At 34.3% G+C, this 19,527-nt stretch overlaps 2 protein-coding genes and 1 pseudogene across 3 annotated transcripts; 2 read left to right on the forward strand and 1 right to left on the reverse strand.

Annotated features, from left to right (window-relative positions):
• Positions 1-5,612: 5,612 nt before the first annotated feature.
• Positions 5,613-8,950, forward strand: LOC142553095 (26S proteasome non-ATPase regulatory subunit 11 homolog). The gene is given in 4 exon segments (XM_075663097.1): positions 5,613-5,782; positions 6,062-6,204; positions 7,441-8,279; positions 8,282-8,950. Coding segments are annotated over 2 exon segments (1,266 nt in total). The 5' UTR covers positions 5,613-5,782; positions 6,062-6,204; positions 7,441-7,466; the 3' UTR covers positions 8,735-8,950.
• A 217-nt stretch (positions 8,951-9,167) lies between these two features.
• LOC142554306 (ABC transporter B family member 19-like) lies at positions 9,168-11,866 on the reverse strand (annotated as a pseudogene).
• A 1,119-nt stretch (positions 11,867-12,985) lies between these two features.
• LOC142553096 (uncharacterized) lies at positions 12,986-18,959 on the forward strand. Of its 2 annotated transcripts, XM_075663098.1 has the most exons (13): positions 12,986-13,473; positions 13,999-14,090; positions 14,218-14,237; positions 14,985-15,222; positions 15,309-15,404; positions 15,492-15,607; positions 15,732-15,812; positions 16,094-16,217; positions 16,732-16,781; positions 17,419-17,509; positions 17,631-17,666; positions 17,790-17,887; positions 18,705-18,959. In XM_075663098.1, the coding sequence occupies exons 1-13, from the start codon at positions 13,001-13,003 to the stop codon at positions 18,819-18,821; spliced, it is 1,632 nt and encodes a 543-aa protein (XP_075519213.1). In that variant the 5' UTR covers positions 12,986-13,000; the 3' UTR covers positions 18,822-18,959. The 2 variants fall into 2 exon arrangements, with proteins under 2 accessions (XP_075519213.1, XP_075519214.1); XM_075663099.1 differs by lacking the exons at positions 17,790-17,887; positions 18,705-18,959 and having other exon boundaries at positions 17,578-17,662.
• Positions 18,960-19,527: the final 568 nt, after the last annotated feature.

Consider the following 19,527-nt stretch of genomic DNA (forward strand, 5'->3'; position numbering starts at 1 on the left):
TTTGTTTTTGTTTTTTCTATTCGTAGCACATGCACCATTTTTAAAAGATGAATTTCTCGTCTTCATTATTTTTTCTTTGAAATTAAAGACTAAATAAATGATCTCCAAAATTAACATCTTATCCGAGAATGCAAGAAATTGCTCAAGTTCATTATGCATAGCTCTTGTTTGGATATTGTTAACTTATATTTATTTCAAATCACTTCATTACATTTTTTTATTTATGTATCAATGATTATAATAAGGGTAATTTGTAGAAAAATACACCTGCCAATGATTTTTTTAAGATTCAGTACACATAAGTTTTTTTTTGTATTTTAATACATGACAAAAGACAAACTTAGTTTTTACATGTATTTTTACCTTTTTACCTTTTTTACTTAATAAAAAATTATATAAATCCATTTTTTTGTTAGCCATCTTCTATTTTCACTCACCATTTCCGATGTATTTGGATCACATATACATTGAATTAAAATATTTTTTTATTTTAAAAAATAATTAACAACTAAGCATTGAACTTTTTGAAATACTTAATTTCAATTTTAAAATGCTTGATTTAGTAAATGACATACTCATAATGTGTATTAAAATATTTGATATTCGAATATGCAACGCAAGTTCACCAAGTGTTCGTATTTCCTTCCAAGATCCATTTGGATGACATGTTCATTTCATTTAATTATTTTTTTATTTTAAAAGACAAAACAAATTCGCAACTAAGCATTGAACTTTTTCAAGTACTTAGTTTTACTTGCGAAATACCTAATTGCAGTTTTAAAATACTTGATTTGGTAAATGAGATACTCAGAATTAGTATTAAAATACTGGATATTAGAATATGCAACGTAAGTTCACCAAATGCTCACATTTCCATCCAAGATGCATTTGGATGACATGTTCATTTCATTTAATTATTTTTTATTGTTAAAAAACAAATTCGTAACTAAGCATTGAACTTTTTCAAGTACTTACTTTTATTTGCAAAATACCTAATTTAAATTTTAAAATACTTGATTTAGTAAATGAAATACTCAGAATGAGTATTAAAATACTGGATATTCGAATATGCAACGTAAGTTCACCAAATGCTCGCATTTCCATCCAAGATGCATTTGGATGACATGTTCATTTCATTTAATTATTTTTTTATTGTTAAAAAACAAATTCGTAACTAAGCATTGAACTTTTTCAAGTACTTACTTTTATTTGCAAAATACCTAATTTAAATTTTAAAATACTTGATTTAGTAAATGAAATACTCAGAATGAGTATTAAAATAATGGATATTCGAATATGCAACGTAAGTTCACCAAGTGCTCGCATTTACATCCAAGATGCATTTGGATGACATGTTCATTTCATTTAATTATTTTCTTTATTTAAAAAAAAAACAAATTCGCAGCTAAGTATAAAACATTTTGAAGTACTTACTTTTACTTGCGAAATATCTAATTTCAATTTTAAAATACTTGATTTGATAAATGAGATACTCAGAATGAGTATTAAAATACTGGATATTAGAATATGCAACGTAAGTTCACCAAGTGCTCGCATTTCTATCTAAGATACATTTGGATGACATGTTAATTTCATTTAATTTTTTTTTTATTGTTAAAAAAACAAATTCGCAACTAAACATTGAACTTTTTCAAGTACTTAGTTTTACTTGCGAAAGACCTAATTCAAGTTTTAAAATCTTTGATTTGATAAATGAGATACTCATAATGAGTATTAAAATACTGGATATTTGAATATGCAACGTAAGTTTATCAAGTGCTCGTGTTTCCATCCAAGATGCATTTGGATGACATGTTCAAGGACTTTTTAGCAGCCACAAAGCATTGAAAGAGAAAAAAGGCTTGGAGCGAAGATTTGAAGATTTTCGGACAATGTTTTTCGAGCGAATAACCCGTGATAGGAACGAGTAGCATAATACGTGGATTTACAATTTACATAGAAATATGAAGTCGGATACACGTCGATAGTCATAGTCCAGTAGGTCGAAAGCTAGGGGATTTAATAAAACGACATGCAATTCACCCTTGACAAATAATCAAAGAGATTTAATTACTTCACTGAGTTGAATTAGTTTGGCATAGCTTGAGAGGGCATGTTCAATTGGATATGAAATATCGTCGAAAGCATAGATCATTGTTGAACGAATTAAGTAGATTAAGGAGGGGTAGGTGAACCGAGATTCTCAACAAATTCATTTCTCATTGAACTTTAATCAATCATTCTAGCTTATTTATTTCATCTTTCAATCCTTGAATCATTTCATTGAGTTTTTATTTAATAATCGTAGTAGTAAACAATCATCTGAAGTATCGCTGCTAAAAATTGAATAACTGAGAATAATAATTGAGAAATACAATCCTTAGATGAACGATACTCGTACTCTTGTACATTATATTATTACTTGACATCGTGCACTTGCGATTATTTCGAGCTTGAATATTATTGATTTTTACTAAGAATTTTACAATGAAAGTTTTGCTCGATCACTAAGCATAGAATATTTTGAAGTACTTACTTTTACTTGCGAAATACATAATTTTAATTTTAAAATACTTGATTTGGTAAATGAGATACTCATAATATGTGATAGAATACTGGATATTCGAATATGCAACGTAAATTCAGTCATGGTTGGTTTTCCAACTAAGATTCATTAGAATACTTATTCATGTCATTTAAAAAAATGAACACAGTTCATTAGTGATCGTGGAGTAAGAGTAAGTTGTTTGTAGATCAAAATAAGCACTTACTTTTAACAAAAATATAGTAGCATACTTTTCCCGGAGTAAAAGTAAGTTCTTTCTTTGTATATCGAAATAAATTGTTATTTTTATTTCATGAGGAGTGATGAACAATGTATTTGTTAAATTGAAATTGCATCATAATGCATATTAGAAATATCCATTATTTTATTACCTATTCTGAGTATCTCATTTATGAAATCAAGTATTTTGAAACTGAAATTAGGTACTTATCAATTAAACTAATTACTTTAAAAGTTTCATGTTTAGTTGGGAATTTGATATTTTTTTACAAAATAGATATCACACGAGAAGAATATGTCGTCCAAATGCATCTTCTAAGGAAAGATCAACACTTGGTGAACTTACATTGCATATTCGAATATCCAGTATTTTAATATATATTCTGAGTATCTCATTTACCAAATCAAGTATTTTAAAATTGAAATTAGGTGTTTCGCAAGTAAAACTAAGTACTTGAAAATGTTTAATGCTTAGTTACGAATTTGTTTTTTTAATAATAAAAAAATAATTAAATGAAATGAACATGTCATCCAAATGCATCTTCGATGGAAATGCGAGAATTTGGTGAACTTACGTTGCATATTCTAATATCCAGTATTTTAATATTCAATTTGAGTATTTCATTTATCAAATCAAGTATTTTAAAATTGAAATTAAGTATTTCGTAAGTAAAACTAAGTACTTCAAAAAGTTCGATGCTTAGTTGTGAATTTAAAAATAAAAAATATTTAAATGAAATGTACATGTCATCCAAATGCATCTTGGATGAAAATGCGAGCATTTGGTGAACTTACGTTGCCTACTAGAATATCCAGTATTTTATTAACTTTTATGAGTATCTCATTTACCAAATCAAGTATTTTAAAACTGAAATTAGGTATTTCGCAAGTAAAACTAGGTACTTAAAAAATTTCAATGCTTAGTTGCGAATTTGTTTTTTTAAAATAAAAAAAATAATTAAATGAAATGAACAAGTTATCTAAATAGATTTTGGATGGAAATACGAGCTCTTGGTGAACTTGCGTTGCATATTGGAATATCTAGTATTTTAATACTCATTCTGAGTATCTCATTTACCAAATCAAGTATTTTAAAACTGCAATTAGGTATTTCGCAAGTAAAACTAAGTACTTGAAAAATTTCAATGCTTAGTTGCGAATTTGTTTTGTTTTTTAAAATATAAAAATAATTAAATGAAATGAACATGTCATCTAAATGGATCTTGAAAGAAAATACGAGCACTTGGTGAACTTGCGTTGCATATTCGAATATCAAATATTTTAATACACATTATGAGTATGTCATTTACTAAATCAAGTATTTTAAAATTGAAATTAAGTATTTCGCAAGTAAAATTAAGTATTTCAAAAAGTTCAATGCTTGGTTGTGAATTTTTTTTTAAAATAAAAAAATATTTTAATTCAATGTATATGTGGTCCAAATGCATCGGAAATGGTGAGTGGAAAGAGAAGATGGCTAACAAAAAAATGGATTTATATAATTTTTTATTAAGTAAAAAGGGTAAAAAGGTAAAAATACATGAAACATGTAGTAAAAACTAAGTTTGTCTTTTGTCAGGTATTAAAATACAAAAAAAACTTATGTGTACTGAATCTTAAAAAAATCATTGGCAAGTGTATTTTTCTACAAATTACCGTTATAATAAATTCTAAATATTTCAGGAATTTAAATTATTAGAGAGAGAAAAATTTTCAAATCTTTTTTTTGTAGACCCCGCTAGAACGACCTAGTTCTTACTCGGGCTATTGTGCCTCATTTTGTTCTAAATTCAAAAAGGTTGTGTTTTAATGTAAAGATTTAAAATATGTTGATTTAAATGTATTTTCATTGTAACTTACACAAACGAAACAAATTCATCTCCCTACTTATTTTCATTCGTGAATGGACGTCGGAAGGGTGTCTGGCGTGACCACTCCGATGCTTAAGTTAGCAGGTGAAGAAGAAGAAAAATTGTATATGTTAGTGAATATACGTGAATGCTCAAAAGTCCAGAATACTTCAAATGAAAAACATACCTGCTATTTATAGGAAGAAATCACATGATTATCTCGTTTTCAGTGCCCACCTGCGACCCTACCTCTAAGAACTTCTCTGACACGCCTGTAGTTTTGACAGTAATGATTATCAAGCATAAAGTAGCTCATACTGATGCACTCGAGTAATGTGCTATTTTCGAGGTAACCCGGTAGAAATCATCCAGGAGCTTGTATGAGAGTCTAGCTTCTGATAGCCCGGGGAGAAGATGTCCCGGACATTCACCTGCCCAACTTCTGAAGAATCCAGCCTGAAGATTCACCCTGATTTGAGATATCAATTTAATATCTCGGGTTATCCATGACTGGACTCTTATATCACCGATAAAGAAACATGATATTCCGTTTATGAAACTTTGAACACATGTTTTGACTGAAAAATGGAAACTGGACTCAAATTGCCGGCTACCAGTAGACTCTATCACAATGACAACTTACCCAATGGCAGGTATGCTTTCATTCTTAATCCAACCTTTCGATACGTAATTCTTTCCTCATCTGTGATTGTTTCCTGGTCATCTGAAGGACCGGCAGGCATCCAGGATGACACAATTTTAGACAGCAGAATCTCTGCTTTGAGCTTCTTTGCCTGAGACCGTAAATGCGTAGTCAGTCAATAACCTGAAACTAAACACTGAACGAACACAAAAAAACGTGATTCCGCAGACCTCCCGATTTCAGTTCTCATTGTACTTTAGTCGAGCAAAACTGGACTTCGGACCATTACATTATTTAATGCAAGGTTTTTTTTTTTTTTAAATTATCACATTACTTGGTAGGATCCAATTTTCGTTATTGATTCCTCGACCAAAAAAATTTATGCATATTTGATTAACCATCTAGCTATACATACATTTTAGCCGCGGTAAATTCTGGATCCAGACCATTTTCCTTCAAATTTTTCTCGTGGCCGTCGAGTAGCCAAATTTCTCCTCTCATCAGGTTATTCCGATTTCTCTTCTTAGTAATCATTCTTTGCTTCTGTTGTATTTTTCGAGATTGACGCGTTCGTTTTTTTCCTAATTCTTCCTTTTAATAGTATTTATCGGATAATTGATGTTTAAATTTGACTTGTGCTTAGCCGTTTTTATTTATCTCCCTGCCTTGAAATTTCTGTTGCTTTAGTTCATGAAATCGAAAATCATCTGTGGGATAGAAAATGTCTTAATCCGACACACTGTGTGTGTTTTATGGTTGCCTTTTTTTCTTTTGTGCTATCAGGAATCCAGGTAATTAAATCGCATTTCATTGTGCTTGCGCGCGCGTATATATTACCATTTGCCCTAACATCGTTTGCTGTCGGACCTCTCCGCCTACTCGTTCTCTCCGCTCGGTCAATTATCCTGAATATGTTCAATTTTTAGGTACTTTCTCCATGAATTCTTGTCTTTTGTTACGTATTTTGGTGCATATGTTATGCTTAGATACGTGTGTCCTGGCGCACATGGACACACAATTAGGGTTTTTCATTTTGATTGATATTGTTAATGGTAATCTATTTTCTAAGATCCGTTTTCCTTGTAGCAACCTTGAAAATATCGTGAGCTGGGTAACCCTTGTTTTTGAATATTTCATGGTCTTAGTGTTCAAAATGCTCTATTTTATTTAATAAGTGGTTTTTTTTTACCATCGTTGAATACTTCTGAGATTCGATAGAGATTCAGTCACCAAGCTCCAAGATTAGTTATTTGAACAGAACTTCAGTACTTAAGATTTTACATGGGTGAAAGTTGAATATCTTTTTTGAAACATCAAGGGTTGGAGATGAATACCACATTCTCGCAAGCGTTTTCTCTCCCAATTCATTATCTCTGTAATTTGGTGGATAGGGTTTTGTCTCACGAAGCATACTACGAAATTCAGGTGGTCTCTTCTTCTCGCCAGTAACAAGATCCTCTAAATTCTATATCAGTACCTATCAATTTGATTTTACTGGAGCAGAGAAACAATAGTTTATTGGAGAATAATACTTTTCTGTTTACCGCGAGCTTGTAAGCCACTGATTTTTGCGTTTGATGTGTTTTATTGATATAAACCATGGATTCTGGTTTCAAAGTATGTTAGTTTGCTTAGTTTTTCGTGTATGTTTATACAGCTGTGCAATAGTTTATATTGTTTCAGTACGTAGGTTTAGTCTAGGCATGTGGAAAAAGAAGTATTCAAACATCAGAATCTAAACTAAATCTTATGTAAACAGATATAAGTCTAGTATCATGGCATGCCAAAATTCACTGAAAAGATGTTAATTATTTAGTGCTCTCACAAGTCACAACTGCCCTCTTATTTGCATTTTGGAAATGGATACTGAAAGTATGAGTACTTGATTGCATCAGTGCTATTTGTTCTTTTATATTTCTTTTATCTCATATTCTCTAACATGGTTAGGTGGTTGTTGTAAAACAATTTAACTCCTATATAATCCGTTGATAGTTTTGGTAAAGTATTCTAATTTTTGCTTCAATGTAACCTGATGGTGTTTTTTAAATTGATTTTTAACAACGGATATACCTGCCTGTCGTCACAAATTCAGTTATTGTTTTTACTATCCGGTCATTTGTACTAATTATATATTGGTTATTCTGACGAGTCTCCATCTGCAGAGCTTCGAAATCTGTAAGTCGTGATCATGTCTTCATACCCTCCTGCCACTACTGATTCACTCATCCAGGCTGCTGAAGCCAAGACTCCATCTGAGGCAATCTCCATTCTGTACCAGATTCTTGAAAACCCCTCATCTTCTTCTGAAGCCTTGCGAATAAAAGAACATGCCATCACCAATCTCTCAGATCTTCTTAGACAAGAGGGTCGAGCAGCTGAACTTCAAGATCTCCTCACCAAGCTACGTCCATTCTTTTCTTTGATCCCGAAGGCAAAAACTGCAAAGATTGTCCGTGGTATTGTTGACGCAGTTGCTAAAATCCCTGGTTCATCTGATCTTCAGGTCACACTTTGCAAAGAAATAGTACAATGGACACGTGCTGAAAAACGAACTTTTCTCCGGCAGCGAATTGAGGCAAGGCTTGCAGCCCTCCTGATGGACAATAAGGAATTTTCTGAAGCACTGAATCTCCTTTCAGGTCTTATTAAGGAAGTCAGAAGATTAGATGACAAGCTACTGCTTGTAGAAATTGACTTGCTCGAAAGCAAACTTCTTTTCTCTCTGCGGAACCTTCCCAAAGCCAAGGCTGCACTTACAGCAGCTAGGACAGCCGCCAATGCTATATATGTCCCTCCAGCTCAGCAGGGTACTATAGATTTGCAGAGTGGGATTCTCCACGCCGAGGAAAAGGACTACAAAACTGCTTACAGTTACTTCTTTGAAGCATTTGAAGCATTTAATGCCCTTGAAGATCGCCAGGCCATATTCAGTCTCAAATATATGTTACTATGCAAAATTATGGTTAATCAGGCTGATGACGTGGCAGGAATCACATCATCCCTAAAGTAGGTTTACAATACCAAGGACAAGAACTCGATGCAATGAGAGCTGTTGCTGATGCGCATTCAAAACGCTCGCTCAAGCTCTTTGAAATCGCGCTTCACAAGTTCAAGACTCAGTTGGACGAAGACCCAATTGTTCACAGGCACCTTTCTTCCCTTTACGACACTCTGTTGGAGCAAAATCTTTGCAGGTTGATTGAGCCCTTTTCAAGAGTTGAGATCGCACATATCGCAGAGTTGATCGAGCTGCCATCTCACCATGTGGAAAAGAAACTATCTCAGATGATTCTGGACAAAAAATTTGCAGGAACTCTAGACCAGGGTGCTGGATGTCTAATCATATTTGACGATCCCAAAACTGATGCAATCTATCCTGCAACGCTCGAAACTATTTCTAACATGGGAAAGGTTGTGGATAGCCTTTATATGAGGTCTGCTAAAATAATGGCGTGAGAATCACATCGAGGAACTTTAAATTTTTTAGGTACCAATTTTTTTGGCCATTTCGAGACAACCACTTTCTTTTTGAATTTCTTTCTGGCATCATCTTCCTAACGTTTTACCTCTTTCTGTATTATTTGTGTACTGACTGGTCAGTTCGCCATGTATCGGATGTATTGAGGTGTTGATCACAAGTCATGCTTGATTATTCATTTGATTTCTTTAGCATGTGCCATGGCCTTGGGTGTATTTATGATATGCATATAGCAGAATTATATTCACGACTTATTCATCAGTTTTGAGCATGGAATCAAATCAATCAACAATAAAATAGAATTTATTGTAAAATATGAATCCATGTCCAAGTGCATAATTCTGGTCGTCTATAAAACTAGTTCGAGATCAACCATTCAAATATTCATTTCGACTGACCAAATGCGGGTTTAAGTTGGACTGATGAATTCAAGGCATCCGATAATTTGATTGAATATATTTTCTAACCAATTGCAGACGGCTAAATTCAATTCTCATCCTATATTGATCCTCTGTCCTTGTCTGTGCGTGTTTTGATCTCCATATTTAGCCACCACACCATCTCTCGAGTCTCATAACAGCAATGAAATCAGCCTCTCTGATAGTTGACAGACGGTGAGCCACCACAATGGTGGTGCCATCTTGGGACGCCTTTCTAAGTGCGTTTCGGACGTGTTTCTCTGATTCCAAGTCCAACGCACTGTTTGCTTCATCTAGTACCAGTACCTTTGATTTCTTGAGTATAAACCTTGCTATTGCTATCCTCTGCTTCTGTCCACCTGATAGTGGTACTTCATTCTCACCTACCTATAGCAAAATGAGAAGAATCCAACTAGTTTGTAGTAAATGTATCAAAGAATATCTCATATTTCAAGTTTTCTCAGTTGTGCCCCTTGTCGAACTTGCAGCCTATCTTTCAAGAAAACTTCCGTTGTATGTTGGCTTAAAGGGAGCGCTAATGCAAATTTCATGCTTACCTCTGTTTGAAACTGTGTACATAAGCTTCTTTTGCAAGCATTTGGGTTCGCAAATGCAATGTTCTCTCCTATACTACCAGCAAAAAGTGCCGGCTCCTGATCTCTAAAGCTATCTGCCTTCTCAACCACTTCAAATTAAGCTCCCTCAAGTCAATACCTCCCATCGAAATTCTCCCACTTGTTGGATTATAAAATCTCTGTATCATCCATAAAACCGTTGATTTTCCTGATCCACTTCCTCCTAGAAGAGCCACCATCTTCCCACCTTTACCTTTAGACTAAAATCCCTTAAAACAGTTGCATTTGGCCTAGATGGATATGCAAATGTCACCTTATTGAACACGATATCAACCACCTTGGAGCTTTTAAACTTCCTGCTTTTCCTGCTATCACCACCTGCTACAGGCTTTCGGTCGAGGATCCCAAAAACTGCACGTATTGCAGTTGCAGCCATGGAAGTTAAACTATAAGCTCCGTACATGGAACCTTGAGAAAATTCGAGAACGAATCCAAGATTTGATACTTTTTGACCAAAATTCTGCTAGGCTCAGATGAAGCTTCTTTGAAGGATTGAACTAGGCATTCCTGTGTTCCAAATGTAGCTACAGTTCTTTTGTTTGACCCTGTTCCTGCAGCTATATTGCTAGCCCTGTCATAAGAGGTGTTGTCTAATTTTGGTCCAATGCTGATGATCAAGTTTAAATAGGTAGCTCCAAGTGTCAGAGGTGTAAGAGTAGCAGCCAGTAAAGTTAATTTCCATTCAAGAAAAAATGAGATGCCAAGTCCAACAGCTGCTGAGATCAATCCCATTAGTAAGAAGGAAAGATGGTCACTAAGAACCGACCGAAAGCTAACACAATCTAATGAGAGTCTTGACACACGAATTCCAGTTGAAGTCTCATCGAAATCAAACCAACCTGGTTCTTGTCTCAGAAGACGTTTACAGCTTGGTAAAAAAGGAAGACGTTTACAGCGTGCCCCAGAATCAAGGGAAATATAGAGTTGCACCTGCAAGCATGCCAAAGAAAATCCCTATCATCAGCAGGGTCAGCTCTGGTTTCTGCAAGTTCCAAATGTCTAAGGTGATATTTCTCAATTTTGACTGATTTTCATCATTTTCTTCTCCTTAGTTTTCATTTTGCGTAGATGTCAAGTCTTAGGGGTTCGATATTTCATGAACATTCATCATTTTTTATTCATTGTGCATATGTTCTCATAGGTGGAGAAATCTAGGTTCTTGGGCTGATCAAATTGATTAAGAGCAGATTGTGGGACATCTTCCGAAGATAATTTGACAATATTAGAATAAAATCCAGCTTTTGCCATGAGCTGACGATGATTACCAATCTCAACAACTGATCCGCAATCAAGTGCCAAAACAGTGTCGGCGTTTTTTACAGTAGCTAGCTTATGGGCGATAATTATGGTAGTTCTACCCCTGGATAACGTATCAATTGCCTGTTGAACGACAAATTCAGCCTCGGAATCTAAAGCACTCGTGGCCTCGTCCAAAAGGAGGATTTTTGGATCATTTATCATAGCTCGAGCAAATGCTACACGCTGTTTTTGACCTCCGCAATGCAGTGTTCCTCTATCCTCAGTCTAGAAGCACAAGTTTTGAGCATAGTTACAGAAAATTTTCGCATGTGAATGATACACAAGGTAAATATATATTCGACTCGGTATCATAGCCTCGTGGAAGGTTACTGATGAAATCGTGAGCATTTGCTGCCATACAGATTCTAATGGCCTCTTTCTTGGTGGAATTTTTCTTCCCCATGATCACATTTCTCAAGTATGGTTGTCGCAAACAGAACTGGTTCTTGACCAACCATACCTATTTGAGTAGTTAGCCATTTCACTTGCAATGAAAATTTGAATCACGACTGGTTAGATTTAGTTGGGTTTTTTAGGAATCTAGTGGTTGAAACTATAAGCCTTCAGGTAATAAAAAGACCGTGATATTACCCTGTTTTGGAACAAAGAACGTGGATTTTCCAGCTCCACTGGTACCAACTAATGCTAGAGTTTTTGATGAATTGATTACTAGATTTAATGACTGTAGAATTTGGATAGTTGGTCGAGAAGGGTAAGCGAAAGATACATCTCTAAATTTGATGGTTGAAATCCATGGGAACAACAATGATCAACTTCTGGGATCCGATCAATAACTTCAGACACTCGGCTAGCATCTACAGTTCCTTGTGAAAATTGAGCAAAATACGACAGTGCCCGTACCAATCCCCTGTGGTATGTGACGTGAATGCTGGTAAGTTTAATTTTCTTATAAGACCAAAATATAACTTCAAACATCATGATTTTTGTATTCGATTCACAAAATACACTTGATTACCGAAGTTGAGAAAATGTTCCTGAGAGCTCGCAACATTTACTCATTTAGGAGTAAGAATATGTTTGCACGCTGGAAGCTTCTGTTGAGAAAATTTCACCAGAATAACTTATTAAGTCGAGTAAACCATATATGCAATCTGCTTCGTCAAACATGGGAAAAAAGATTTTTTCAAATGTCTCTTTCTTGTACTATCTTCCCAGTTGACAGTTTCGTTGAAGAAGCTTTCTGTTAATCGGCTACGGTTCTTGGATCCGGCAATGCTTCTCAGAGTTTGAATAAATTTTTCCTTTCTTCCCTTGATGAAAAGCCATCTGGGAGATTCTTCAAAAAAAGATGGAACACAGGTCCACAACTATCAACTGAGAAATTAAAGTCTAGTTTGTTTGATAAGTTATTTTTTACTTTATCTAAAACAACCTCATTATTTTTAAATTTCAAATCTTAATAATTGTTTTTGAAATTATATGTAAAGCCTAACAGAGAAACAAATGATGGCTTAGTTTTATCTGTTTACTTTCTTTCTTTTTTTAAAATTGAATTATGATCTTACAAGTACAAAATTACATATATTTTAATATAAATCAAATTAATGATAAAAAGATGTGAGACGGTTTTACGGATCGTATTTTGTGAGACGGATCTCTTATTTGGGTCATCTATGAAAAAATATTATTTTTTATACTAAGAATATTAATTTTTATTGTGAATATCGACAGGTGAACCCGTCTCACGAATAAAGATTCGTGAGATCAGTCTCACAAAAAACCTACTAAAAAATATTCATGAGTTACTAATTATTAGGTATGCTTTTAATCAAGATTGTATTTTTTATATATCCGAGTTGAAGAAATCGGGTCTTATCAGGATTGTATTTCGAAACAATTTAAATTTTCAAACATTCGATTTTAAAAGTTAATGTTTACATATAAATTACATTTCTTGCAAAACCCATGTAAGAACGAACCTCAAGCTGGGGCGAGTGGCGCACTTGCGAATCCTAAAGTCAATTTCTTGGACGGCGTGGACCGAGATTCCGATCCCGGCTCATTTTCTGCTAATTTACGGGCCAAAATCTGCCCTGGAATGAGCTATTTGAGAGAAATTATTGAAAGCATAAGCACGATCTTCTCCAGTTTAGGCAATTCACAGCATAACATTGGCAATAGAACGAATCGTCCCATGGACGGAGACGGCGGTGTTTGGACTGGGAACGAACGGGCTGCGTACAAGCTGAAGGGATTTTTCGATTTGGCGAAGGAGGAGATCGCCAAGGCCGTACGAGCTGAAGAGTGGGGTTTACCTGGCGACGCCGTTTTGCATTACCATAATGCCCAGAAAATTCTCAGTGAAGCTATTTCAACACCAATTCCTTCTTACATATCATCTAGGTAATAAAGAGAGAGTTTTTAATTTTGTCTAATGCCAGTACTGGATGAATTTTTTGGGTCTCTTATTTGCATGGAATCCGTTTGGTTGTCAATTCGATTATCAGGTCTACTGTTTAGATGTAACTTGAATTTTCATTTGTTGATGCACCAATTGATCTACAATAAGTATTTATGTGAATCAGTTCGGCATTTTGCGTGGTGGCATTTGATTCATTTGTAACTTGAGGAGAGTCATACCATGTATCAGGTCTCACATCCTTTTTATGTGGCAGTAGTCGATGTTCTAAAGTTCATTGATATTGGAATTTGCCAACTTAACATGATTTGATAGTGTCCAGAGTCAACTTGTAGAATGTCATTCTCTGTTTTCTAAGATGATTGGGGATAATGTCATATCCTAGACTCCTTATCAGATGATTTGGATACTTCATTGCTGATTCTTTAACATGTCGGTAGTTTTAGATGTATTTTGGATAGTGCGGTGTCTCTTGGCCTTTTGCTGTCAATTTATTAAATTTTCAACAGTGAACTGGAGATGGTTAAATCTTATCGGCAAAAGGTGTCAAAATGGCAGGGCCAAGTAGCAGAGAGATTACAAACTTTATCACGGAGAACAGGTCTATCCCCTCTTGCATTGGTCTCCTAAAATTTTTTTTACCATTGATTTTAGATAAGCATGATTAATGAGAAACACGGTCTTTTCCTTTGTTAATTCTCCTCAGTTTCCTCTTACTTATATATCAGGTGGATCATCAGAAAACAAGGTATGGGCTGAATTATCGTGTCTTTGTTATGTCCTTCAAGAACTTGAATTTGGGGTCACATCTGCTTAGAGATGTAAATAAATCAAGCCGCTTGCGAGCTACTTAGAGCTCGGCTCATTAAAAACTCGTTCGTTAATCTTATCAAGACGAGCTCGAGCTCGACAATTTTATCGAGCCAAGCTCGAGTTTAATGATATCCTGCTCGCGACCCACATAAACGATCTGTGCTCGAGTTTTGATTTGGCAAATTAAAATATTAGTACTAGCCTGCGACCTGCGTAATGAGCCTGAAAACAAGCTTGCTTAACGAGTCGAGCTCAGGTTAGACTCGTTAAACATGAACGAGCTATAAGCGAATCGAGCTTGAGCTATTCGCAAACATAGTTATTTCAAAATGAGCCAAGTTCAAGCCTCGTGATAAAAGTTCGAATCGATCTCGAGTCTATATATACCTTAAACCAGCCGAGCTCGAGCCTAATACTGTTTGGCTCATTTACATCTCTACATCTGCTGTTGAAGTCACTTGTTATGGCTTATTGGCCACTGTAATTGACTTTGTATACCGATAATCTCCTAGAGTAGGAAAGCAAGAAACTTTGCCAATTGAGTAATTCGACCTTCAATTCAAGTTGAGCTATGAAGAGGTTATTTATATAACCATTTTCTAAAAATGTTAACACAATTAATAAGCAATCATCCAATCACGTGACTTAAATTCTTTCTTATTTATGGCCTATATATTTTTAGGATACCTTGCCTAAAGCGCAAGCTGTGGCAATCGCTTCTACTAGTTCACATCTTAGAAAAGGGGAAGTACAAAAATATTCTGGCAACAGCAGAGGCAGTTCTGCTGTTAGAAGTCAGACTGGTAAGGCAACAACTTCAAGACCTGTCGAATCTGGCAATGGCTATGATGCTAAGCTCGTGGAGATGATCAATTCAGTGATTGTTGAACAAAGCCCATCAGTTAAATGGGAAGATATCGGTTGGCTAGTTATTTCTTCCTTATGCTTTAATTGTTTCTTTGAATGGACAAAATTATGTTATTTTTTTTATGATACTCTGCTGCAGCTGGACTTGAAATGGCAAAACAAGCACTATTGGAAATGGTTATTCTACCAACTAAAAGAAGAGATCTATTTACTGGGCTTCGGAAACCTGCCAAGGGTTAGTATATGGGAAATGAACTTTACTTTCCCATTCGTATGACTATAGATGTTTGACGAAAAAGTGAAAGACTCCATTATTTTGCAGGTTTGCTTCTCTTTGGACCACCTGGAACTGGGAAGACCTTGCTTGCCAAAGCAGTTGCTTCAGAGTCAGAAGCAACATTTTTCAATGTTTCTGCTTCCTCCCTGACATCAAAGTGGGTATGTGTACTACACCTGCCATTCCTGCCCCACCCTGTATCTTCGCTGCAGACTATTGTGGAGGTGGATGTGTCCTCTTTACTTTTCACGGTTGAAATTATTGCATATTTGCTTGAAATGCCAGGTGGGAGAAGGTGAAAAGCTTGTTCGAACACTTTTTTTGGTTGCCATTTCCAGACAGCCATCAGTAATATTTATTGATGAGGTATTGTACCACCGTGGAATAATTGTCGAACTATCAGCATATTTATACTTTTGGCTCCAACCTTTGCACTGAATGTATATGTCCTTGTTTATTAAAAAAGAGGGCAAACCTTCATTTAAAAGGAAAAAAATCTAAAAATGAAACAAACTATTATATTATTAATGTTTCCTATCATTCTCTTTCTATGTAATACTATTTCATGGTGGTATTCTTCCACCATTTTTGTTTAGCAGCCACGGATATGTTGTTTACACAACACTTGCACACCTTCTGTGATACAGATAGATAGTATCATGTCAACTAGGACCGCTAATGAGAATGAAGCAAGTAGAAGATTGAAGTCAGAGTTTTTAATTCAGTTCGATGGAGTGACGTCAAGTTCTGATGATTTAGTTACTGTCATTGGTAAGATTTGTTTACGATACAATCACCAGATCATCTAGAAGTGTTCATGTTCAATTAGGAAAGAAAATCACATACCAGGCTAGCTGCATGCTGTTTTCTTTGAAGGGTTTGGGATAAACTCTAGTTAAAACATTGAAAATCCAAAAGTATTCAAAAAATAAATAACTCTTAAACCCACTTTCCTATTTTATAGAAATCATCCATTGTAGGAAAATTAATTATTAAGGTATGCTAGCCAAATTCTGAAATCTGAATATTGGCTTCAATTTTCCACATAATTCTAGCACTGTAGCTATGCAGTTTGTGTTACATAGGCTGGAATTGGTGTTCAAATTATGCAAAAGTCCTGATATGGATAATGTCTCATAGAACCAAACGGGTAATTTGAAGGAGTATTTGCTGAATTTCCAAATCGATAATGAGATGTTGAATTCATAATCTCTCTGAAACAAGGCAGATTATAATTTAAATTTCATTGCATTTCTTTTCTAGAAGACATTCTTCGTCATTGCAGGTGCAACCAATAAACCCCAAGAGTTGGATGATGCAGTTCTTAGAAGACTGGTTAGTATGTTGCCACGGGCATAATCCTCATGGAATATTTACGAATTGATTCATTAATCTACTTGCATATGATATTAGAAGTGTTTAGACTGCATTCGTTCACATTGCATATGATATTAGAAGTGTTTAGACTGCATTCGTGCAATGTGAATTAACTTTTCTCACATAGATTCTTGTCAACTCGATATAATGAAATGAACTCTGACTCTAGTTATGTATTCGAGGCTTCAAGCTATAATCTGCAGCCTTTTCTTGGGTCAAATTCTTCAGAAATATTATTGTATTAGCTTCCTGTTATTCTGAAAGGAATGAGGAAAGGCCTAATCATGTCGGGCACATTTGAAATTCAAATAGGCCATATCCTTGTAGTGGGCCCTTAATTTCAAGGCTAACTAAATTTCCATGAGGCTCATGAACAAAATTGGATTTCCCGTCGATCACATCTCTGAGGTGGACATCAATTGTTTGCTGTTTTATCTATGTATTCATTGTTTAAGCATTTTATTGGTGTTTTAATGGAGAGGGCGTGTTAAGAAAGTATCTGAGAAGGTTATGAAACTTTTTTTTGCAAGATAAATTTATACAGCTGGCAGGACTTTAGTAGAACTTTTTTGTTGATTGTCATGCCTTGCCACAGGTGAAGCGGATATACATTCCTTTGCCAGATGCAACTGCTAGAAGAGTTCTTTTGAAACATAAGCTCAAGGGCAATGCATTTGCTATGCCAGGTTAGAAGCATGAGCTCTCAGCCAGTCGGGTTTGTTTTACTTCATTTGTGTACCCTTTGCTGCTGCAGGAGGAATTAATACTGTACTGCATTTAACACTGTTACATGTCCTTTGGCTACAGAGAGAGATTTAGAGAGACTTGTGACAGAGACAGATGGTAATATAATTTTCTTTTCAACTATTCTTACATTCATAAATCTTGGTTTGGATCCAAAATCCAGATGTGATCCATTTCCGTGTAGTCTGATATAAAACTTATGATAAGCTCATATATTTACAGGGTATTCTGGAAGCGACCTTCAAGCTTTGTGTGAGGAAGCTGCGATGATGCCAATTAGAGAACTTGGTTCAGACATTCTTACGGTTCAGGCAAATCAGGTAGGCCGGCTGTGTTATAATCTTCTTTTTATGCTCTGAAACTTCCCACTAGTTTAAATTAACCTAGGATAAGAGTTTATATGTTATCCGATAAAAAATGATACATGAGTTTCATAAAGAAATGACCTCTCTTATTTTACCGTTTTGAGAAGATAAATTTTGTTTAGAATAGTCTTATGGTTAAACAATTTATTTGAGTATTTGTTTTCTTTCAACATGTAATATTAACTTATATTTGATCATAAACATATGCCTGTTATCAAACTAATTTTTTAAATGGTTTTATTATACAAATTTAAAAGTGAATTTATCCAATAATTGTTTATGGACATAGTTTATCTTATTGGTAAAAAAAATTCAGTACAGTGAACATTTTAAAGTCATAATTTTTTAATAAATATTACAATTTCAGCTGAGAAATTAATGAGTTGGATGAAGCACAATATTATAATTTTTTAATAAGTATTACAATATTATATCATTATGTTATATGAGATTAAAAGTGACTTTTCATTTAGTTTAATAACAGATATTCGGTTTTTGATGATAAAATTCACTGAATTATAATTTTTTTAACCCTTTTTGAAATGAGTGGAGTGATTTATTGATTGTGCTGAACTTTGTCTCCCTTCCTTTTATCTGCATCATTGCTTCTTATACTCTCTAGAAACCATGGACCTGAGATTTTCAAAGATTTGAGTCTTGATATACAATAAGCATGCAAATGTGCAGCAGCTAGTGTTGAATATTAGGACCAAAATGAGGAATATCGAATATGGATTATACGAATCAGGATCGGTGTGTATGAAATCTGCAGGTAAGGCGATTGAGATACGGAGATTTTCAAAAGGCGATGAGCGTGATTAGACCTAGCTTACAGAAAAACAAGTGGGAAGAGCTTGAGCAGTGGAATCGAGAGTTTGGCTCCAACTAAATCAAACAAAGTGACTTTTGTATTTTCCATTATTTGAGGTTGTTATACTATTATCTTGTGTTTATATAGAAAGAAAACGTGTGATCATATGATATATTTATATTTGAATCGATAGTGTGAATGATTATAATAAAATCTATATTTTTAAAAGTAGTATGTATTAAGTTATGATTTAATTTAATAATTGGAAAATCTTGATATAGATTAATTATTATTTTGGGATAAAAAGATGGCAAAAATTTGTGTGAGACGGTCTCAAGGGTCGTATTTTGTGAGACAGATCTCTTATTTGGGTCATCTATGAAAAAATATTATTTTTTATGCTAAGAGTATTGTTTTTTATTGTGAATGTCGGTATGGTAGACCCGTCTCATAAATAAAGATTCGTGAGACCGTCTTACAATAAACTTACTTAAAAAAGGTATTTAGGAAAATGAGAATCAAGAGGAGTTATAATAATATTAAAAAAATATTTATAACTTCTAAAAAAATGCTTTTTAAATTTTTTTGCAAATTTCTAAAGAAAAATTTAAGAACCACTTCGTTTTTTGTTTTTTGTTTTTGTTTTTTTTGACAAAAACGCTCTTAATAGTTGATTTCACTAGTTTTTTTGTTTGCATTAATTTTCTGTCTGATGTTTATATCCAAATTTTGTAAAACAAAAAAGTAAACTAGCAAACAAACAAAGATTAACGTTGAAATTTTT

This window comes from Primulina tabacum, chromosome 8 (assembly GCF_025594145.1).
Source record: "Primulina tabacum isolate GXHZ01 chromosome 8, ASM2559414v2, whole genome shotgun sequence".
Taxonomy (NCBI): domain Eukaryota; kingdom Viridiplantae; phylum Streptophyta; class Magnoliopsida; order Lamiales; family Gesneriaceae; genus Primulina; species Primulina tabacum.

What these genes read in the sequence shown, in the direction of transcription:
- LOC142553096 (XM_075663098.1), top strand. Translation starts at nt 13,001, where the DNA reads ATGTTTACATATAAATTACATTTCTTGCAAAACCCATGTAAGAACGAA. An exon ending in CCTCCCTGACATCAAAGTGG is followed by an intron (nt 15,608 to 15,731) that starts GTATGTGTACTA and finishes TTGAAATGCCAG; the next exon opens with GTGGGAGAAGGTGAAAAGCT. An exon ending in ACTTGTGACAGAGACAGATG is followed by an intron (nt 17,667 to 17,789) that starts GTAATATAATTT and finishes ATATATTTACAG; the next exon opens with GGTATTCTGGAAGCGACCTT.